Genomic DNA, 25,207 nt, shown 5'->3' with positions numbered 1-25,207 from the left:
CTATCGCTACATAATTTTGTGATAATAATATGCCAAAATCATCCCCTTAAGACGATATTAATAGGAATCGGCATAAGATATGTTTTATATAATAATGTTAAACGTAAAAATTATATGTTTGTTACAGGTAGACGACGTCGTAGTAGCGTCTAGTGACTACACAGCGGCGGCAGATGACGAAGTCTCTGTCAAAGCTGGAGATATTGTCGAAGTTCTCGACACTAAAGCCGCCCTCGGTTCCAAGTAAGTTTATCTTGTGAAACTCGTCTGTTCTACACAGCATGGCCTAAATTTAATATCACCATGCCCTAATTCGTGAAACATCTATATTTAACCCACCAGAATTGTTGAACTGTTCGATCTTTCAGCGTGTACTAAAATAAATTATTAAGTCATGTTTGACACATTTATTACGGTTTTCCCTAAACATCATTCGTTTAACCGCGTTTTTTATTAACTCTCTACCTTGCCTGTTTATTTGGGTACAATATTGAAACTATATTAAAATTCTCACAAAGTTTTTCCATTACTTCGAATTTTGTTCTAAAGCAAGAATATGAAGAGAAAAATATTCTGAACATACATTTTACTTCGAAAATAACTCTTGATCTAACTCTTTGACCCTGTTATTTTCAAGTTAAACGTATTAAAAATATAATCCAAAACGCTGAATTCCTTCTAATTCTTTCATCCGCAAACATTTGATCTTTAAATCTGGACCGAACTCAAATCCATCTAAGAATGTTTAACTTCTAAAACTAGGATGAACATAAAACGACGGGAATGCGTTTTATTATCGTTCCAATGCGCTGGACAACGATACGGGGTAAATTTAGAAAAGGTCGATGCACTTTCTTGCGCAACTTTAGCATTTAATTCATTAGAAGCATCGAGTAATAGTGACATGCATTTAGAATGGAATTATGGAATCTATGGAGATTTTTCGCGAAGTTTTATTTGGAAACAGAATAAACGTTAAAAATATATCGAGTTATTTTTTATTGTTTATAGCTAACTTTAAAGATGTTTTTGATATCTGACATATTACCCCAAAGTCTCGTATTTGTAAATAAGTTCCAATTCATTAAACTTGCAAGGAATGCGTTTTTCATTGCATTAAAGTTATTTTGTCGTAGACGTTTTTACCTTAACCTTTCTTTATCTGTCTCGTGCGACTAATGCATTGGCAAAACTTACACCACAAATCTCAATCACCATCATTATTCTAATTTTCCATTAAAACAACACAAAACCAGCATCTGTCATACAAATAACGTCATTATCATCAGCAATCATTAGCACATCCTCATTAATGAAAGATGACGTAATGACAACAATTATTGATGCAGGTACAGAGGACGTGTCTATAGATACGACAATCATTTCTTCCAGTCCAGAGGCTCGTCTTTGGACTATGTGTTTAGCGTACCCACATACAAAATGTATTACTATTAACTGTTGTAGTAATACGATATGTGTTACAAGGAAGATGATCTAATGAAATGAAGATCGTTCAGTGAAGAAGATGGAATCATTATCATTGTAAATATCCTGCTTTAGCCACGAAAACGTTCGTTGTTGTATTTGTTGTCATCGATTTATATTGTGATAATTATCATTATAATTATAATCCTTAAAATTATAACCGTCATTTTCGTTATATAGAGAATACAATGTATCCCAAGTGTAAGGTTGCAAACCGATGTATTCAATAAAGACAATAAAAAACATGGAGTTTCCTTTTAGCTTATAATATTTTATTTAATAAATGGTCAGGTTATATTTTAAGTATTGTATATGTATGTATTCAGGTTTCTCTCATGTTTTGGATTCATTAAACTAGTTCCTATAATATCATCAAAATTTATTGAATGATTAATACCTTGTAAATGAAAAGAGAAACACACTTCTGAAATCTTATTTAATCTATTTATACACCTATATAAACCATTTAAAAATATACAAATAATAGAAAGAATCTTAACTACAGCTGTGACACAAGCCAAATGGATATGATCTTTAAACTCTGCATTAATTGAATCGTTAATACATTTTATATTGAACAGTAAATGTCCCAATGTTGCGAAGTATTTTATGTGATACGACGGAATAAACACCTGTCGGTATTATAATTAGCTCTAAATACCTAACTGAATCACGCTATCGAAATGCGACAATTTCTAAACGTATTATTAGAATACCCTACTGCACATTGGATAGCTATCCTATTACTATAGTTTAAACGATTGGTTTTGCTTATGTAGATGATCTTATATTTATGACAATGTGTACATCTGATACCAATATTTTAATATTTCAATTCTTGCAAGAAAAACTAATCTTTTTGGATTATAGAAATGGGGTAATTTTTATAACTTAATTTTTATAAATAAACGAAATTATCAGCACCATATTTTTTAATGTCCCTATAGTCATTATTTTTGGTATTCTAAAAAGGTCTTTTAAATGGAGGTATAAAGATTGATGAGAGAAGGAATATAATAATAAGTAGCAGTACTTATTATATTTCTAAAAGAAAAATAATTACATATTATTCCTTTGCAATATAAATTACCTTGACAATGCTCTAAAAATCACCAACAATTAGGTATTTTATATTATTAGAAAATAAAACATTATTAGATATGTATATCCGATATTAGATCTTACAAGGAATATTCTTATAAATGGAACAACGAAATCCATTGAAAAAAAGATATAGTATCTTTTAACCTTGAAAAAAAGTGAACTCAAGTTTAATTACGCTATAATTAGAACATATACAATTATTATACTCTTATGAAAGGAGACAAGATTAATTAATATAATATAAGATAAACTGACTAAAATAATACACTTGGTATTATTTTAGTCAGTTTACCTTTAGTCAGATCATTTGTAAAAGTGTGAAAGATCAGAGAGCCTTTTATAATATTAATGAATAGATAAAAGTGCACAGAACCACAGTCGTTTTTTGAAACATAAATTACATGAATTATGACTATTCAAAAGTACTGCCATAAGAAGTCTAGTTAACTAAATAAAAGTTCGGTTTGAGCTTTTCTGAATAATTAATGAAGCGTAGCATCCACATACTTCAATGCAGTGAAGCCGGGGGCTAAAGCTAGTCTACTAAAATACTAGTAAATTATGATTGTACTCATATACATGAGTATGATGGTACTGTAACAAGATAGGCTTTATTATCTATGACTTTTATGACAGAAGTATAGATAACTTGTCTTGGACTATCGCCAGTTGTTTCTCAGAACTCAAGAGATGAAACGGTTTGCATTAAACTGCTATCTGGGGAACTGTAGTCTTTGAGGATAATGCTTTGATATACTCAAACTTGATGTATGGTGATTGGTGATTGTGGTATTAAAACGTCGGGTTCTCTGTGTTTGAAGTTCATTATCACTAGCTTGAGTCGGATATATCGTATGTATTCAAATAACTGAAATGTTAACCGATTATCCTTAACTTTTTCAAACCTGAGGTTTCTCTTGATCGGTCAAAGACTATAATATTTAAGAAAAGTAGGAAGTAGGTAGGTATAGCTTTCAAAAATTTCAATAGATTGTGCAATAGATCGATTTGAAATGAACCAAAAGATTAAATACAGGTTTTAAGACCACCTTACATATACGTAAAATTTGTAAATGGAGGTAGGTAGTACTTGCATTCCAATTAGAATACACACATGAAAACACTTATAAAATAAAAATAGTTTGGAAAATCCAAAAGTGCACGCCTCATAATTTTTTTTAATAATTATTTATTAATTATTATTTTTGTTTATTTCATAACAATTAAACCACATCGAATCAGACCCTGAAAAATGAAAGGGTTCTATTCCTGAGCATACTCAAGCGTAAGAGAAAAAAAAAGACTCGATTAGTAAAGTATTTCGGTCGCTATCGTGTTAACAAGAAAATCCTCCGCACATACAGACACACGGACGTCCAAGACAGAACTTTTTTAAACTGTTTTTTAACTAGTTTAAATAACAAAAATGACATCAAAAATATCATGAATAAAATAAAACGTCAGCTCTTATTAGCTACCATGACCAACATCAAATCAAAGTTTATCAAACACATGTACCATATTATAAAAAACATCTAATCAACTACAATCACAAACACGAAAACTGCGAGCATTCAGAACACGCTTCAAATTTCGCAACTGTAAAAACATTTGCTTTACAAGTTTTCCAATAAAACGGATATAATGACACCGGCTAATTAAATCATGGAGTAACTGTGCCACTGTTGACGTCACGCGCTTTTGGGGGCAGCCTCAAATAGCCCCGTTGAGTGTAGCTTGAGTGACGGTTACACGTGTGATTTATGTAGTTGAGTTCAACATTTGCCTTGTGTGTTATGGACATCTGCGTTAATTCAACTTATTAATGGACTAGATATATTATTGTAGTCTATCGTCTAATGTGTGATGACAGAGATAATGTTTTCAAGAACACATTATAATTAGATTTTCTATTTCAACACGAAGAGTCTGACAATAATTTAATGTAATATTTTTAATAGTGTAACAAATTATTTACATCATCGTAAACCTTTTTACATAGTATCTTAAATGTAAATATCGTTAGATATTTAATAAGTAGAATCCATAAATTTATTGTATTAGTTTTGTGATAATTTTTGGCAGTCAGTTTGATAATTTCATCAGAATTGTATTAAAAAATTTATAGTTAGAAAGAAACAGGTAGACCTATCCTATAATCCCCAAAAGTTCCTTACCTAATATTACTCGTAGACTAGTAAAGTACAAACAGAGCATGGGCAAATCCTTGTTTTACTTAGTGAAGATGAGGTTACTTTCCTTGTGTCAACGTGATATTGTAGCGACTGTTCTACATTTTTTTCATCTTATCTTAATACTATTATAAAGGCGAAAGTTTGTATGGATGTATGGATGTTTGTTACTCTTTCACGTAAAAACTACTGAACCGATTACAATGAAATTTAGCACACATATAGAGGGTAACTTGGATTAACACATAGGATAGATTTTATCCCGGAAATCCCACGGGAACGGGAACTATGCGGGTTTTCCTTTGAAAACGCGGGCGAAGCCGCGGGCGGAAATCTAGTGATATAATATGTTCGAAACATAATATTATATGGTATGACTCCCGATTACTGTCTATGTCTTTACTGAATATAACAATAGTGTAATTGAATTTAATAACTTCAGGATTAGATTCAGCCTAAGTGAAACGTCAGTTCACCTTTTGTCAAGGAATCATTGAATATTCTAAGGATACATACCAATTGTTTCAGAAGCATATCCTTCATGAAATGCTGTATCTACATAGTTAAACATGTTCCACTCAATAAATATTTAAAAGAACATGGAATAAAATATACAGAATACACTAAACTAAAACATAGCTAAATTAAAGCAATCACGTGGTATTAAACATGACTTGGTATGATTTAAAAGAACATAATTATAGCAAAAAAATAATGAATACACTAAAATCAGACAGCTAAATTTTAAGCATCACGTGGTATGGTATGGCTTGGGCCCTGACATTGTGTTCCGTGACACTTGAGTGATGGATGGCAATCCGATACCCACACTGTTGGATCTTTGGTGACAAGTATTATTTATTTATGCTGTATTTTTAGATCCAGTGGGTGGTACTTGTGTGAAGAGATGTTAGAATGATTTGTGAGATGTGAAATACTTAGATATAATTAAATTTTTCATCAAAGGACATAGGTAGCTAGAGCAAAATAATTAATAAACAGTCACTTGGCTGTGATATCGTCTTCGTTGATGGAATTATTTTAGGTTTAACTGAAAATAGCAGGAGATTAAGGTAAACCATATAAAATAGTCCGTCTGTGAAAATATTGTCAAAATTGGTATTTCATTTAGAAATAGGCCTGAACAAATAGACACATACATAGAATACATTTGCATAGTGTTAATAAAAAGCATATGCACAGAAAAATAAATAAATTACCTTACATAGGTTTAATTTAGAATATTCTTAAAAGATTAGATGGAAGAGCATAATATTATCAGGTATTTAATGTAGAATCTGGCAATCGCATACTGTTTAGTGTTATCTCGTCTGTATAGTGTCTTAAACGGCATTCTAAACAATTTTATTTTAATAAATCAATGTTTGATATTGATATTGAGTATCATAAAATATAGGTACCTACATCTTAAAAAAACTATTAAAGTCACACAAATTAACACATCCACGGAAAATATTACGCATCCAAAATAAACAAAAATAAAAGCCAAGTAGCCGACAGGTGTGCGTTTCGTACAAAAATAATAAATGTATAAAAGTAAATATGCTGAGAAAGTAAATCTTGATTTGTTTGTGTTGTAAATTATGATGTTGAAAGTTGAATTTTATGATAAACTTGCGTTAAAATGTATATACCATTCTAGTCAACTACATGGCACAAAATCAATTTTTATTTATTTACTACATGAGGAAATAATTTCCTTCATAAATAAATAAGATGGATAGAATATAATCGATATTATTTTAGCATTTTCAGTTTAAATAATTTTGTAGGTACATAGGAAATTATACATGTCCATTTCTTTACAATATTATGTAGTCCTTTTAAATAATATAGCAGGAAAACAAATTTAATAGTTGGACTTGTAAGTCGTAAACCTCTACGACGTAGAGGTTTTCGTAGAAGGCTTTGTAGCGACGTAGCTATCAACTATCTACGTCGTAGCCTGTGGTCGTAGCGAAGTTAAGTTCTGATTGATAGATTTATAATTGTAGGATCAATGTAACACAATTGAGGAAATAAATATATAAAAATAAATGAAAAGATCTAATCAATAAGGAATGTATATATATCCTAGATCTTAAAGATTCTAGATCATTCGTTGCATCATATTTTCTTTTAGTACAAGCTAGCGTCGTATATATATATAGTTATATGTATCATATAGTTTTGACGCTCGGATATCATTAAAATCTCTTCATTTATTAAACATTTTTTCTAAAATTTTCATCTAGCGTAGCATACCTTTAAACCATTATCTAGTATATATTTCAATAGTTATCAGTTATCACTGTCTTTCCCTATCTTACAACTAGTATCATACTATAGAACATTCTAGAACCTTCTAGAACATTCGAATCTTCCAAAGCCACATCAGTACGTGGACGTTCACACTCATTCATCTCCCCAGGTCCCGGCTCGCTAGCGAGCTGGACGTGGACGTGGTCCTGCTGGACTCCACGGCAGCGAAGCACAAACTCGCTGTGCGTCCAAAGAAAAATCACCCGAAAGTGAAAGCCATTCCTAAGCAAAATGGAGAGAGGTAAACGTGTTGTAAGGTTTAGTTTTGCTTGGCCGTCGAGATGACATGAAATTGCTTCTGCTTATTGTGTTAAAATGTTGTGCTTTCAAACCCTGTATAGTGCAGTAAAAAATCTATTGTGAGGAATGAGGATATAGTAACTATGTAATATAAAAGTAAATACTTGCATAATAATAGCCGACGGATGCTAGGCCCTTATAAAGAAGAGAAAAGATTATAAATTTAGCTATTTGAAGACTATAAATTTAGTTTTCCATCCACACTTTATGGGAGTAATTAGATCATCCTTCAATCGGATTCTAGGAATTACGATATTATCAATGTATACTGTGTTTGTAATGAAGTCGTTTCAAAGATTTTCTTCAGGCAAGTAACCTTGTTTACTAATCAATGTTCTTGGCACATGAATCAATTAGCCTATTTAATAAATCACATAATCTATTTCCTTATCTATCTCTAAATAGTGGTTTGATTGACTCCTAATTGAAGGTCCACATTCCTACATTATGTTATAAATATCAATTAAACTAAAGTCAAATAGATTTTGTTTTTAATCAATTATTTGTAAACGATATAGGTGTATTTGATCCCGGCTTAAATGTTGCTTTTTAACCATCTCAATTAGTTCGGTTTTTTGCAGCTGTATTTTGTAGCATGGCTTACATACATATTAAATATTTATTTATTTTAAATTACTGTTTATTCCACTGATTATTAAATTATCGTTTTGTATATAAGTTCCCGGCTTTTCACTAAATCTTTGTCTATATTTTTTATGAATAGTTAACTTTTCCAAACTACCACCTATGCGAAATTTCACTTAGTTTTTATCCTCAATTCACATGATAAATCGTTACTCATTTTCATGCTCGTATATAAGTATCTATACAATTGGCAATTCTCATCACAAATTTATAAATATCAAAAAAAAGGTACCTAATCCACCAAATAACCAACTGTATTAAAAAAGTCTTCACTTACAAATAGTGTAAATTAATAAGACAATACGAGCCAAAACACAGGCACTAAACGCTTGGCCCACTTAATTGGAGTTATTAATGGCAGAACATTAGTCTCTCTGTTTGAGCTACATTGCGTAATGTCTAGAAATTTCGCTTTTTAGGTGACCTGCTTGTGGGATATTATAACACGCTCATTTGTTACAGCTTGTAACTAAGTAATATTATTTAAAAAAGAGCGTGTGTGCCGGTCAGACTTATAATAAGTGAAACTTTTTTGGCAAGATTCAAAGATACCAAAATCGTCGCCTTACTATGGAGTAACTGTCATGGGACAGTATTGCCATGACGCGACCATGAAATTTTACTCTTAACGCACCTAAAGAAGTTTCAGATTAAAATGGGCTAGGTCAAGAGACATAGGTAATATTATATTTTAAAAACACTACATTGTAATAATTCAAAATACTATTTTAATGTCATTGTAAATAGGTTAGAAATGCAATTAGAATTTATATTGTACTTGCACAATATTATAAGTAAGCTTTCGTTGTAGCCATGTGAAGCAAATTCACAGATTTTCAGTGATTGAATTTACCCTTATTAACGAAGCAAAAACTTTGAGCTACACTCAAATTTCCTTGATTAAAAATTATCTTAAATTAATAAAACCCATAATTGGTCTGTAGTCTATATACATATTTTACATAAGCATTAGAATGGAGTACCTACTTACAAATTCCGACACTTTTACAAAAACATATTTTGAATAAGAGAAACATCATTTTCAATACAATATCATACAAAAATTAATCACACAATAATATAAATAAATGTAAAGAAACGACTAGTTTTAGAGTAATGATTTCCTTTCCCTAACCGACGTAAGTCACAAGTAGTACAAGAAAAACGCCTTAAAAATGTAGATTTGTGTGTCGTTGTAAAAATAAAACATTCAGACGATAGTTCTGATTCTAGTTAAATACTAGTTATATAATGAACAGATATTTCTTTACATAATGCTACTTTACATGAACTCAATTCCGTGACAACGACTATAGAATCTCATCTGGATTTTTAGTTTCATAACATTAAATTGCTTTATATTTTTAAGAATAGTTCTCAATCATGAGGTGGGCTTATCTTTACATGTTAGTGAACTTAGCAGATCATTTTTAGCAGATCAACAAAAAAATGTGAGTTCTTATCGCGTGCAGTTGAGTTCTACAGTTCCTGATACTTTTTAGAAATAGTTCTGGCGTTTTTACCTTAAAAAACGACATTTGAAAAAATGATCTGCCAACTTCCCGTAGCAGATCATTTTTAGCAGATCAAAAAAAATATGAGTTCTTATCGCGTGCAGTTGAGTTCTATAGTTCCTGATACTTTTTAGAAATAGTTCTGGCGTTTTTACCTTAACAAACGACATTTGAAAAAACCCGACCTGGAACCGGCTTAACGTGATGCTAAGACGTAATGCTACGACGTGATGCTACGACGTAATGCTACGACGTGATGCTACGGCGTGATGCTACGCTGTGATGCTACGGCGTGATGCTACGGCGTAATGCTACGGCATGTGTTACGGCGTGATGCTACGGCGTGATGCTACGGTGTGATGCTACGGCATGATGCTACGGCATGATGCTACAGCGTGATGCTACGGCATGATGCTACGGCGTAATGCTACGGCGCGATGCTACGGCATGATGCTACGGCATGATGCTACGGCATGATGCTACGGCATGAAGCTACAGCATGATGCTACGGCATGATACTACGGCGTGATGCTACGGCGTGATGCTACGGCATGATGCTACGGCATGGTGCTACGGCGTGATGAAATATGACATAAATAAATTTTCTAGTATTTCATTTTACGCGAGTATTTCTAATAAGTATCAGGAACTGTAGAACTCAACTGCACGCGATAAGAACTCACATTTTTTTTTTGATCTGCTAAAAATGATCTGCTACGGGAAGTTGGCAGATTATTTTTTCAAATGTCGTTTTTTAAGGTAAAAACGCCAGAACTATTTCTAAAAAGTATCAGGAACTGCAGAACTCAACTGCACGCGATAAGAACTCACATTTTTTTTTTGATCTGCTATAAATGATCTGCTACGGGAAGTTGGCAGATCATTTTTTCAAATGTCGTTTTTTAAGGTAAAAACGCCAGAACTATTTCTAAAAAGTATCAGGAACTGTAGAACTCAACTGCACGCGATAAGAACTCACATTTTTTTTTTTTGATCTGCTATAAATGATCTGCTACGGGAAGTTGGCAGATCATTTTTTCAAATGTCGTTTTTTAAGGTAAAAACGCCAGAACTATTTCTAAAAAGTATCAGGAACTGTAGAACTCAACTGCACGCGATAAGAACTCACATTTTTTTTTTGATCTGCTAAAAATGATCTGCTAAGTTCACTAACATTATCTTTACGTGGTTCACAAGTAATTACTCTTACAAATTCTATAGTACATTCGCCAGTTACACTGGCATGCATACATAATTAAGCAGCTCCGTATAAATTATAATCAGAATATAAAATATATTATATAAACATTAATTATAGTTTAGTTCAAGTATTTAGATACATTCTACAAATTTCATCACAGGTTTACAACGAGGTTTAGGATCGGACGTATTTTATCTCCATTCATAGTATTATTTGCTTCTGTGCTTTCCAGTGAAAATTAAAAATGCTGTTATTAGGAATTAGTAATTCATTGATTTTATATGATGACGATTTAGACACCACTGAAATGGGCTATTATTATGTGCTATCTTCCCCCTTTTATACAATAATTAGATTTTTTTATAATAGCCACAATCGTGTGCGTTAGAATAATATTACAATTAAAGTCAATAATTATTCCTACTCGATAGTACTAATATCTCATTAGGTACTCTATCTGTATCGCGACAAATCACCAAAAATCTTCCTCAAATAAATCATCCACTCAGATCATAGCAATGCAAATAAAAAACAAAACACAATCTTAAAACGATTTAAAAAAAGTATTATAAACGGCCTAATCTAATCCTCTTAATCAAAAGCTTAATTAAAATAGCCGAAGTCAAATATAATCTGTTCTCAAATTAATAAAATGAGCATTGTTAGATTCGTAGAAACAGAAATATATCACAGAGGAATAAAATTAAGCGACGTCTGTTATATTTCTTTGCAGTCATTCGTTATATTGCCGTTCTAAATCTAATTTATTGTTATGGCGGTTATATTTTTAACCGACTGTGCAAAATGGGTAATGGTTTTGTGAAGCAATTATTATAATTAGATTGGTATAGGTTTCGAGGTTATTGACGAGTTATATTTCAGAGGAATTGCTATAAACATAGAGTTTTTGAAACATAATTTTATAAATATTAAATTACCTTCAGTTTCCGTAAATATATTATTTTTATGTCACACCTTTTAAGGAATTGGTAGTTTGTGTGCTAATGAATTTCTCAGAAATAATCAAATCGCAACATATTTTTATTTGAAAACATTTACCTCAAAAACAGAAAATAGATCACAAATTATTCCGGTCTCTTTATCTTAAAAATAAATCTTTATTTACGTTCAAAAATAATCTGGATTTATCTATAATCTCTACGAAATAAAGATTTTATAACTTTTTTACGCGATATAATAAATGTAAATAATTCTTTGATGTCAAAACTGGGACATAGCAATACAAATGTTTGTGATTATTTTCCCTGTAAATATGACGGTGTTTAATCAATTTCTCCCCGGGTCAATGACCTACTAATATTGCTCACCTGATAAATGAAAAATTGTAAGTTGTGTTTCTTCAAGCATAATAAAAATGTTCTGTACCATAATATAATCGTTACTGTTTCTCTGTTAATCGTTGTTAAAACTTGCACTTGTAAACTCAAAGTAACCTAGTAAAAAAGGCACATCTATCCTCGTTAGGTAAGAAAATAGGATTGTTTTTGACGTGACAACGTCTTATAATTCGATAGAGCCAGCTGCACGCACGAAAATACATGACTCATGCGGCGTTACCTCGTTCTGAGGCGTTCCATCATGGCGGCTGTACAACTGCGGCGGAGTTCGAAGACGTTTAGGAATGTATGGATTTCCAGTGTGAATTTAATTTAACCACGCGGACGAATCCGCTGGTAATAACTATATTATACTAGTTATGCCGCGCGGTATCACACGGGGGCATTACCAAATATTTCTGTAGCTCTTGTGTGTATGTATAGTAGTTTTACGTGAAAGGAGTTTTTAAAGTGAAACTTTAATTACATCGTCTCAAACTGTTTGGTCTGTGTAGCGCATGTCGCGTGTATCGCGGCTGCCGAGTAGGTATACCTGGGGCCTTAGACAAAGTAACAATTAAAAAACGATAACGAAGTTAGAAAAGGCAAAAATGTATGGGATTGACATACGCCGCGTTAGATCACGTGGTCTATCTAATGTCAATCCCATACATTTTTCCTTTTCTAACTTCGTTATCGTTTTTTAACTACGGGCCCTACTCGGCAGCCGACCGTCACGCGACATGCGCTACACAAAGCAGTGTTCGGAACCGTTCGAACAGTTTCACTTTTACCGTGGTTTCATAAAACCACACAACATTTTTTTTCGTGTAAAGAGTGACAGACATCTATCCTCACAAACTTTCGCATTTATAATATTAGTACGATTCGAGTTTACGTGAGCTTTAAATAACACTCACCTATACAAATAGGTGTACAGTTTGTGTCCCATTTCCAGATGCCTTGTCTTTCCGTGTCGACGCTTCCTAATTCATATTTGTTGAGCTAATTTTGATTTTGTTGCGATTTCTTTGTGATGGAAATAGCTCTAATAGTTTGTGTGTTTGAGTCTTGTTCCTGACAGGAGACATAGTTTTGTCCGGGGATTATTAATATGTTGTTTGTTGGTGTTATATCAACTTGCGATTGTAGAGTCACATATATAAATTAAGACCATGAATCTACTGTGTGGTAGTTACTTTTTAATTTTTAAGGAAAAAGTTGTAACAATTATTTTACCACGTCCAAAGACTTGTTGCAATAAATGGGTATAAATTTGAATTACATCAGAATAGGATGGTTTGTTTGGACTCTATGGACTTTAAAATTACCAAAATATTAAAAATCACATTATATTTGAAAAGAATGTAGACTTGTGCCATTACAAATATATTAACATTTTTGATGATCTAGTTATTTTAACAGATTAACCAATATTTTTAAAATTTCTTGCATTATAAAACAATTGCTACATCTTTTTACCACTAAGTGGGGTGTCAATGTACATAAGATTTATACACACTGTTTAAATTAAAATAAATTGAATTGAAATGTATCTCGTATTTTACAATTTTAATGAAAACACGCTGCAATCGTAAATGTTGAGATGGTTGTAAAAACCTGAGCCTGGCGCCAGAAAAATCTACAAGTGATTTTTTTTACAGTAAAATATATTAAATATATAGGGATAGAGTAGATTTATTAAATGAAACAAAAACATTGTGACATATTTATTTGTTTTATGAAGAAATAGGGTCTTATAAAATGATTTATTAATGTTGGTCTGAGTAATACCTATGTGCCAAATCGTCGTAGAAAGTAACAATATATAGTATAGTCTAATGTAAGTTTTCGAATAGTTTTCATTATTATAGAATTAAATTTTGGTGGCTTTTCACTGTTCAGTGTTCACTATGATATGATTATTATAAATATACTAGCGGTCCGCCCCGGCTTCGCCCGTGGTACATATGAAAAATAGATGTTGGCCGATTCTCAGACTTACCCGATATGCACAGAAAATTTCATGAGAATCGGTCCACCCGTTTCGGAGGAGTATGCAGACTAACATTGTGACACGAGAATTTTATATATAAGATAAGACTAGCGGTCCGCCCCGGCTTCGCCCGTGGTACATATGAAAAATAGATGTTGGCCGATTCTCAGACTTACCCGATATGCACAGAAAATTTCATGAGAATCGGTCCACCCGTTTCGGAGGAGTATGCAGACTAACGTTGTGACACGAGAATTTTATATATAAGATATTGAGCTTTAGACACAAAAAAATAATTAATATATTTTATATTTCGGGGTCATTGTAATTTGTACATCGTACAAAGTATTTTCTCTCAAATTATTTTTATTGAAACACATGTGAACTTAAATTGAATTATCTAGAAAACAAGCTTGTTTTCCATCTACCTACGTTAAGACCTAAATAGATTGGAAATTTTATACCGGACTACTTTTTAAAAATTCAGAACACAATTCTATTGTCTTTTTCATCTAATGTAAAACACCTGTTTGTGTTTTCTTTTGTTCTTTTCCTCAATCTTTTTTTACTGCTTTTATTTGCTAATTTTATATTCATATATTTTCTTTACATACCATTTACAATATTGGATATCTGCGCTTATGATAATTTAGACATTAATGGCTTCGCCGTGGTACATATTTCGCAATAAACGGTAGCCTATGTTCTTTTTCAGGGTCTAAAGATTGTCTGTGCCAAAATTCATCAAAATCGGTCCAGTAGTTTATGCGTGAAAACCATACATACATACATACATACAAACCTTTCCTCTTTATAATATTAGTATAGACATACCAATTTCATTTACAAATACAAAATTTATTCTACAGATACACCAAATCTTTGTAACTATTTCATACATATAGAATTTCATCACACACTGTATAAAGTTTTTACGACGTTGGTCGAGTTTAACCCTGTGCCATGAACTCCAAGTGTGGAACTGGAACGGAAGCTCACATCACGCTTATATCTTTTAAATTATACATTTTGTTTTGCAATAATATCATAGTAATAATATTATATACTAGGGGAATGTTATTTTAACCAACTGATTGTTTATGTTTATGAAACCTAAACTTACTTAGCATATTGGTATTAATCGTAATTCGCAATTCACGGAGGGAACACTATACAAATATCATAATAATTGTAAATTAAAATACTAGTAGATAGTCAGTACTTTTAGACAAGAAAAGAAAAATAAATTTCTGATTAGGTAATGAATATTAATATGTAAATCCTCTAATCGATGTACTTCGCAAAATTGAAGCGGTTCGAATTGGGGAGTGCCTGGCGATCTGCACTACAGGCTACGGCCTATCGCAGACACCAGTCCTCTTGGTTTATGTTTACTTGTAGTTGTACTTTTGTTAATGTAGTTATAAGTTTTTGAGGAAAATAAACGATTTATTTATTATTATTATTAATATCTCTATAATCTTACTGGAAAGCTAACGATGTAGTAGGTACGACTTTTTTCGCAACTTTAGGTATAAAACAAGGAAAGCTCAAAGCTCAAATAAGACGCTTTTCAAATTTACAGCTCCTTTTTACAGTTTTACAACACTGTTAATTTAGGATTCAGATAGTTACATAATCAAACATCCTTAAAAATCATTATTCAATAAAAAAAGAAAGTGTTAAATTATAATGCACTGTTTTAATATGAACCGCTTCACAAAAATCTTAGAAGCATTTTATACAATATTTGTATGTGATTACTCCCTTGTTTTCTTTCAAACGATTTACGGTCTATTTACATAGCTAATATATTTCGTACGGTTCGTATAGCTTGCCCTTGATTGAGCACACTTTAAATAGCTTTTAAATGAAACGTAAACGTGTTAATATTCTCGTAATTTCGTGTCGTACGCTTCGATGGTAAAGTTAATTGGCGTGGCGGGGTCGATGAACTTGTCATAGATTTTTCTCGATTTTTTTCGATTGTTCTATTGCCAAATGGTTATTGATTTTATGGGGCTTGTTTTATGGCCTTGTCGAGTTTTGTCATCATCATCATCATCATCATCAGCCCATATATGTTCCCACTGCTGGGACACGGGCCTCCTATGAGGGTACAGGCCATAATCCACCACGCTGGCCAAGTGCGGGTTGGCGGATGACACATATCGTCGAACTTTTGATTCTTCGACATGTCGGTTTCCTCACGATGTTTTCCTTCACCGTTCGAGCAGTGGTGATGTTACAACATGCGCAGATAAATTGAAAAATCAATTTATTTCCTGCGCGCTCGCCCGGTCTCGAACCCCGGACTTATCGATTCGAAGTCCGAGGTCTCACCACTGAGCCACCACTGCTCTTAGTGCGAGTTTTGTCATATAATAATAATTAATATCTGAGTGTGTACGGTTTTAATGTTACTACCTGACGTTAAGACACAGTTAAGATGAATTAGAACTTTGGAAAGGAGTAAAATAGTCTGATTTAAGTATGTAAGATACTTTGGTCAAAACTGTAACTGTACTGTATGTTTATTAGTTTTAGGCTAATTTTGTTTATGTGGTCTCTAATTGTTTTATTTGATTAAAGAAAACAACAATAATGCTACATTGAACGAAGTTTTATTCCGTTCTTCAATTCATCCACCAACTATTTATTTTTAAATGAAATTTTTAATTTTCTTTCAAAAATATAACATGTTTTAATAATTAAATGTCAAAATATGAAATTCGAAGTTAAAAAAATATAGGTTAAGGTCAACATCCTCTGCATTACCGTCACGTGCAATGAAAATCCGTTGACAGCCGACAGTTGTAGGTTAAACGATAAATTCGTCTTGAATTCGCACTTGAACGATTTATTTCTTCATTATAATATTGGGAAATTTCACTGAGTAATGTGTTACTCACATTTTTATTTTTGCGCACTATTTCCTTGTGATTTTCCGTTTTTACTGGCTGACAAAGATAATACAAATACTATGCTGGCTGACGCGGGAGTTCTACCTTAACCCGCAAACTTTGACAGTTATTTTACACGTAGGTACTAGTAGTTGCTTAGGGCCAAACAATATTCCTTTAACCCTCTATATCATGATGTAGACTGTAAGCAACAAATCGTCCGATCTATCACTACATCCATACAATTCGTTTTCTGACAATACATCGCACTGTATACTGTAGTCTACTAACAGAAGTAACGAACAAATCTAAAAACTAATCACTAGATGGCGTTACTTGTCACCAATTGAAGTTTTTTTACAAAGTCGTTAGTGGTTTGAACAAGTGCGCGCGTGCTCCGAATTGAAAATTATTTAAATATAGTTATTTCGAGTTTTAAGGCTTTATTTTCAATAACATGAACAGGTAAGTGTTTGAATATTTAATATTTGACGTTATCAATAACATTTATTTTCATTATATTGATCTTTTTTTTGAATTTGTGTTTGTTGCCCGTAAGCTACATTGACGGATAGGGGTATTATTTTGTGTGTGTATAGATTATATCATGATCACTCGATATCATGTTTCAGGGCAGCTCGTAAGCGTCCTCATCGAGTCCTTTTAGAAGAGGATATTACCTCGATGCTGCAGGATGATGATGACAGTGAGGACGGTTTGGATTTCGACGATGACAGCCTCGCCGACCCAGATTTTTCCCCCGAATTAGAAACTTTTGAAGACAATACTTCCACCTTAGATATCGACGTTGATTCTATAATAGAAACCTTAGAAAGTAACCACGAAAGCTCAGTTCCATCACCCCCAAGCGCTGAAACTGCATCACACGGTCCTCTTCCTTCATCAGCTCAAAGCAATCAATCAAATAAAACTGCAACGAAACCTACTAAATTGAATTTACGCTGGAAGAAGAAGAGCCTACAGGTAAATTCTGAGCAGCTTAGATACAAGGGTAACATGAACTTAGGCACTGAACTTTTAGAACTAGAAACCCCTATCCAGTTTTTCTTTTACCTCTTTCCACAAGAGCTTATCAAGATGATATCAGAAGAGACCAATCTTTACCAAGTTCAGAATGATCCTAATAGCACTTTTCGTGTGACAGAAATGGATATTAGGCAGCTAGACGCCGTTCGCTGGAAAACGAGATACAAGCCAAAAAACATAAAGGACCTGCACAGCATGCACCTCCTATGGCAGTACGGCAAGACCAGATTGGGCACTGGCCCCAATGGTCTGACAAAAAAATTAGGTGCAAGTTTCCAAAGTGTACTGGATTTACTCACAATACATGCGAAAAATGCGGGGTTGCTCTATGCTATACCAAAACCAAGAACTGCTTCAGGAACTTCCATCTCTCATAACTTCCTTTTATATGTATAGTTTTTAAGATTACAACTCAGTGTTGCCCCTAGGCAACGCTCCCTATTTTTCAATTTTTTTCGGAAAATAATTACAATAAATAAAAACTATGAAACACGTGTATTTTTATTTTGGTTTAATTACCCAAAAACAACTAAAAAAATAAAAAACATGTTATTGAGTTATAGAGGGTTAATAATTTTTGTTTTATCCTTTATCACTAAATACATTTTATATTGTTTTATACAGATTATAATACTCATGAATAATAATAAACAAACGTATAAAATTTACTTACCGTAGAATCGTGTGACAATAACAGCAAACATGAATTTTCGAACTACCCTCATAATTTAAGGACGACGAAGTTAATCAAACAGATAATAATTTTTATCCATTTGAATAGTTTAAATAGCAAATATATATTTCTTGAAATCTTCCAAAGTTCTGTGAAATTTATTATTTTTTTCATTCCGTAAGAACCTTCTAGAAAGTACTAGAAAACTTAAAAAAAATGAATTTAATTGCGTTCTCAAATTGCGACGCGGCGTTGCCTAGAGCAATGTGGAAAAATGATTTCTTTTTCTTTTTAGTAAAATGTGTAAATTATATAAATAGAAAATAGAAATACTTAGAAAGTAGTGTAGTTACCAGGAAATATCACATAAGACAAGCACTCATTGTGTAGACACGTCTAGACAGCTTTTATGAGCTGTCCTCCAAATACGACTCGCTCTATTTGAGATTTAGAAAATCGAAAGTAATAGATATTTCTACACTATCGGCAAGTAGTAGATAAATATGTTTTTAAATCTATACTAAGATCAGAAATCCTCAAGGGCCTATGTGTTTGTAATCGTAAGAAATATTATGTTAAATTTGATGATAAAGTAGTAAAAATGCGATAGGCTGGGATGAATTGTAGTGTAGACGAAATCTATGAGATTTTTCGTAACAAATATAATATGGTATTAGAAAGCATTGTCGCATGTATACACGCAAGCGAAGCTGGTAAGACAAGTGATCAAGAACATTGAAAAGTTTCATAAAGCCATAAATAAATCAACAGGTACAATTCTATTTAAAATATTATTAAACCTATTTTTATTGATTACTAGCTTTCCACCCGCAGCTTCGCCCGCGCAGTCAAAGAAAAACCCGCATAGTTCCCGTTCCCGTGGGATTTCCGGGATAAAACCTATCCTATTTCCCGGTATAAAAAGTAGCCTATGTCCTTTCTCGGGTATCAAAATATCTCTATACCAAATTTCATGCAAATTGGTTCAGTACTTAGGGCGTGATTGAGTAACAGACAGACAGACAGAGTTACTTTCGCATTTATAATATTAGTATGGATTTGTATAACTGTAACTAAATTCAGAAAGCAATTCTTAAAACCTCTCTAGCAGATCGTTTAAAAAATATAAGTACTTCCATCTCAAACTAACGCATGGAAAATCTAATATTTCCATGAGTCAGATGTAAAGGTGAATGATATTTCCAATCCACACGATTATATTTTCGTACCAATGATTCGCGTTCTTGCTCCGTGTGCAATATTTAACAGGTATACGATTTTATTTTGCGTATTCTTAAAATAGTTTAATTTTTATCGGCAAAGTACCTGTGATATAGACAAGTATAGACATATAGTTTTGCTATTGATTCGGGTAGACCACTTAACATCTGGAGGGTAACTATGCTGTAATTTTTCCATACTGGAAATAATACTGCTTTAATTGTCCGTATTTATGCAAAATGGAACCACTCGACAAATTTCATTTTTTGCTTTTATTGAAGAATACTCATCCAAAAGTGGTCTAAATTCTTATACAAACAAGAACCACCTGATTTTTACGTTGGAAACAAGGTATACTAAAAGCAGAAAGGAACCACCAGCAACAACGAATAATACCATATTAAGCAAAACCGAACCACAGCACCACGGGACTGCTTTGTTCAAACAAATAAACGATATAACTATCATGTCATTTTATACAAAACAGATCCACACCTACTTGGTACCATTATACATTACACATATTTCTATTAATAACAATTATTTTTAATACACAAAATGGAACCAAGTTTCTGTGGTATGGTTATGCGTAAAATAAATACATAATTTAATTGTAATTTTTTATTGCAAAATAAAACCACAAGCATTCGGTTCTATTATGCATAAATAAATATTGTAAAACATTCTGAAAACCATCATCGCTATATGGAACCAAATGCCTTGACTTGTTACAATGCTTCTCATCTTTAAACAACGTATTTCATTACTTAGGTGCAAAACTCCGATTTTTTAAGTAAAACGTCGAACATCTGTCAATATAGGTGACATTCAGCGAAGTAGTTCGAATACGCGACGGTGTTTTTTTCCTCCGCGAAGTAAGTTCTATTGTTTTTGTTAATTACCTTTAAAATTAAATGTGAAAATGTTTAGTAATAAATAAATAAGCAAGCAATGGGTAAGAAAAGCATTGGAGACGAACACCGAAGATAATAATGAAGATACAACGGGTAAGTAGTTTTATTTAATGCATTTAAGTACTTATTGAATCTGAGATGCAGGTACGCTTTATCCACTTTTGATTCATTCCCGATTGTGGTGTGATTTTAAGAAGATAGTTCATTAAGTAAGTACAAGAGGAATCCTCTGTGGATTCACGTATTTTAACGACAATGTCGTTGTTCACGAAGGCGAGTCGAATTAAGAGTCATTTTGTTACGATTCATCTGTCATTGTGAGATGAAACTACTAAAGTCTAAACCCTGTTTTAAAAATAACTGTCGATGATCTAGGTACCTACCTACTATTTTGGTAAAATACGTTTAGATGTATTTCTGATGCCGCTGTAACAACAAATACTAAAAAACAGAATAAAAAAAGACGTGTGGCACTCGGGGACTGCCGCGGTAAAGTTATTGCATAGCATGCCTTCAAGCCACACCTCCGAGCCCGTCGGAGTGAGGTTTTTTCGTAACGGAATTTCTCGATTCGGTCCCCGCGCTCAAGGCCCGCGATAGAAGCTATGCAATAGCTTAATAAATATTTAAGAAGCTCCCATACAATAAGCCGTGATTTTTTTGGCGTTTTTATAGATAATGGTACGGAACTCTTCGTTGCGCGAGTCCGACTCGCACTTAGCCAGTTTTTTGTACATGGCGCATGTACATACAACATACTTAGTCGTCTAGTAGGGACACGGCTTTATAAGAACTAATAATATTTTGCTGTCGCCATATACCTACCTACGTATAAAAGCCACGCGGCTTTATTATTTTGATTTAAAGCTTTTTTCTTTTTATTACAGAAGATAACGAAGAACCTTATACGTCGCTGCCTCTGGAGAAGCTTTCTTCGCCTTCTAGCGATATTCAGTCCATATTACATCTCATTCCACAAGATGCACAGTTTTTATAACGGTCTCATTAGTGATGATGCAATAGAAGACCACATAGATGGACTAGACACGGTGGATTTCGAAATACAATTTGATGATAACGTCGAATAAACGTCCTATATAAGTATTATTTTATGTATTTTATTAATTAAAGCTTTAATTACGATATTATAAATACATAGTTTCATTTATATCATGAAATCCCTGGGATGTGGTTCCTTTTTGTATAAGAGAAAACCTATCAATTGATAAATGTTAAAAGGAACCACATGCACATTTTCTTAATTATCTAGAAAGTTTAAGAATATTCAGAGCAAATTTATATACACATACTTAAATAAGTAATTTATCAATGAATTTAAATAAAATAAATTTTAATGTTACTTCATCTAACAGAGCTGCAAATGTTTTTGTAAATCCTTTGATATCTCAGAAGTGCGTTTTTGCTGGGTGGTTCCTTTTTGCTTAAATACGGACAATTATGATACTGGGGAAGGTGGTCCCACTTCTTTACTGCCTTTACCATGATCTTTAAAAACATGTTCAGCAACTATTAAATTTTGTTTATCTTCCTAAGTCCTCCGAGATAGCAAGATCTTCGAGGACTTCGACTTGAGTATTTATAATGACATGGATTCAAATATCATATATCTGCGTGACGATTTGATACCCTTTTTTCAAAACTTGGTTAAAAACGAAATAGCACATGTCTAAACATGTCGTTGTGACGTCACAGGCAAGGGTCGATGTCCGCTCGTCAGTCTAGTACTAAACATAAATCTAGCTAAGTATTTGTAAAAAGATGAAACAAAACTAAAAAGACCTATTATTAACTGGTTGGCAGGTTGTAAGCCGAGTGGAAAATTGAAATAAAATACATTAACCTATGTGTTAAAAAATATTACCCACAGTAATCTTTGTCGGTTTATCCGTCCATTTCTCTGAAACTTTATATACCAAATAAAGATGATTTTATTTATTTATTTTACTTTATCGGCATTGACCATTACATTGTTTTGGCTTTTTGTACAACTATAGGATCCGAACAGGGATCATATGGAATTTTGATCGCTGTTTTGTTAAAAGACGCATCGAATAAAATTTGCATAACAGCTTTTGTTGCTTCACATCAACAGCTTGACATTCATAAATTAATAAATCCTAATCCACACAAAATACTTTGCGTAGTTAAAAAGTTGGTACTACGTAAATGATGGCGAGATTCATTTCCAATACTGTCTCAGAATAGTTTTCTAATAAAGATGAAATACGGCCTGTACGAAATATGAATACTTTCAAAGTATTAATATCTCTTGCAATCGGTTACGCAAACGTTCAAGTATGATGTGTTGATGTTACGGGCGACGAGAGAGGCGCAACACCGGAGGCTATTCGCGGATTCGTTATAAATATCATATTATTTATATAAACATTTAAGGTTTTTGATCGTTAATTTGAGGAGTTTGAAAACCAGTCAGAAGTAATCGAAATATCAACATTGGTGTTTTACATTAATTTGCGTACTTATTTTAAATTTCAATTCAGAAAATAATACTTCGGTGATTTTCAAAGTGGAAACGAAATACATATGTATTTTTTCTGTAATTGTGTATCTAAATAAATTGCCTGGATCACATAATGGAGACAATATCATATGTAACATCCACTCTCCCATAATGTGGAAGATGCAAAACGTCCACGTTGTCTTTTGTATTATAATTAATAATTATTATACACTAGCTTTACACCCGCGGCTTTGCCCATGTTTGTTCACATTTATTATTTTAGTAGGATTATAATATAAGCAATGATATTATATATAGAAACAAATATAAGTAGGATAGGATAAGATATAATAATCCTAGGTATACAAGTGATATGCTTTGATAAGAGAAAATTTAGAATTCATTGCCGATATTCCTGTAAAATGCCTACCTTTTGAAACCTTTTGAAAGGACGTAAATTGCCTAATCTTATTCCTTTGTATAATGACAATTCAAAGCGCTTTTAAAAAGTCTATACCTATATGATGACGATTCAAAGGAAAGTCTAGTTGAATTAATAAACCGATGTACTAAATTTAACACCACGGTGCCGATTTTTCAATGCTTGGATAAAACTTATCCGTCCAATAAAGTATTACACTATAATACTAAAATGTCACGTAAACTGTGAAATACGGGCAGTTAGAATACGTTTTTAAAATGGTAGTTTTATACATTATTCGACGAATAAGTTTTAACCGAGGATTGAAAAATCAAAATGAATAAACTGGACACCATCTCCAGATGGCTGGTGCGCGTGGTGGACGACGTGCAGGAGGAGCAGCTGCGCACGCGGCAGGGCTTCGTGCCCGCGCACGTGCTGCGCGAGCGCCCCGAGAGGGACGCCACCGCGCTCGCTGCTAGGCGACAGTGAGTTTGTTTGTTTGTTTAAGTAGTTACTAATATGTGTTATTTTGGTGTCGTTTTATTTAAGGACATGGTAACTTGTTTGTGGTTCGATGATTGAAGACGTTTTGTTAACGTATTGCTATCTAAAATGTTGTATGTTTACTAACTGATATGTGGACCATTTTGAGGACTTTCTATAGGTTTTAGTAACGTATAAAATAAGTAATGTAGTTAGTAAGAAAATGTTTCGTTAGGTAGTAGATAATGTGTGTCTGTTTTGTGTTCCGAACTAGAAAATTATTCTCTTTTCTATCTTTATTTTTCTGCCTTTTCGAGCGAGTACCTATTACCTGATGCACTCCAAAATTTTCCAAATATATTGAATGTTGGGAGCGACCTTCAGAACTCTTAATACATAGGTACAAATTACTATTGCTATTTAAACACATATCATTTCTTTAAGGATAATTCGATCTGACAACGATATTTTGGTTTTCATTACATAATAATATTACCGCTACATTGTAGCATGTCTCTCTGAGCACCAACAGACACAATTCATATGTTAATGTGACAAATATTAGTGTTATTGCTAACATATTTTATTTTATTTTATTTTATTTTAAAATAAAATAAAAAAATAAAATAAAATAAAACATATGTCGCCTTAGATTTATGTTTACTTACATTTATTGGTGTTTCGTGATTCACTATAAGACTATAACGCGAGATAGTAATCCAAGGGCCAAAAGCGAACGGGATAGAATCTTAAAAAACAAAACTAAAACAAATTAAATTATTTGTCTTTCAAACCTAGACGGTATGACCATATTTGATAATATATAAGATTCGTATATGAGTACAAGGAATAACGGTGAGGTAATACAAATGTACAGGTATTCCAACAAGAAAAAATACGTAAAGAAACATCAAATATGTACTTAAAAAAACATCTGATTAACATTCCGCTAAAACGTATTTGA

The 25,207-nt window shown here is 32.7% G+C and overlaps 1 protein-coding gene and 2 long non-coding RNA genes across 3 annotated transcripts in view; 2 read left to right on the top strand and 1 right to left on the bottom strand.

Moving 5' to 3' along the window:
• The window catches only part of Obsc (Obscurin), an 81,686-nt gene that overhangs the window by 4,808 nt on the left and 51,671 nt on the right, over positions 1-25,207 (top strand). Inside the window, exons 2-4 of the mRNA XM_090102396.1 lie at positions 128-243; positions 7,213-7,344; positions 24,120-24,245. Coding sequence (XP_089958522.1) covers positions 128-243; positions 7,213-7,344; positions 24,120-24,245 — 374 coding nt within the window. The remainder of the gene's footprint in view (positions 1-127; positions 244-7,212; positions 7,345-24,119; positions 24,246-25,207) is intronic.
• Positions 1-25,207, bottom strand: part of LOC149907399 (uncharacterized) — a 64,535-nt gene that overhangs the window by 28,384 nt on the left and 10,944 nt on the right. The window lies entirely within an intron of this gene.
• LOC149907400 (uncharacterized) lies at positions 20,725-22,196 on the top strand. The gene is made up of 2 exons (XR_016456839.1): positions 20,725-20,947; positions 21,742-22,196. It is a non-coding gene; the product is annotated as an uncharacterized LOC149907400 (long non-coding RNA).

Source organism: Colias eurytheme, chromosome 6, assembly GCF_061535395.1.
Source record: "Colias eurytheme isolate Ceu_HAF_F1 chromosome 6, ilColEury1 Martin Lab GWU primary, whole genome shotgun sequence".
Classification (NCBI taxonomy): domain Eukaryota; kingdom Metazoa; phylum Arthropoda; class Insecta; order Lepidoptera; family Pieridae; genus Colias; species Colias eurytheme.
This window is presented reverse-complemented; position numbering and strand designations above follow the sequence as displayed.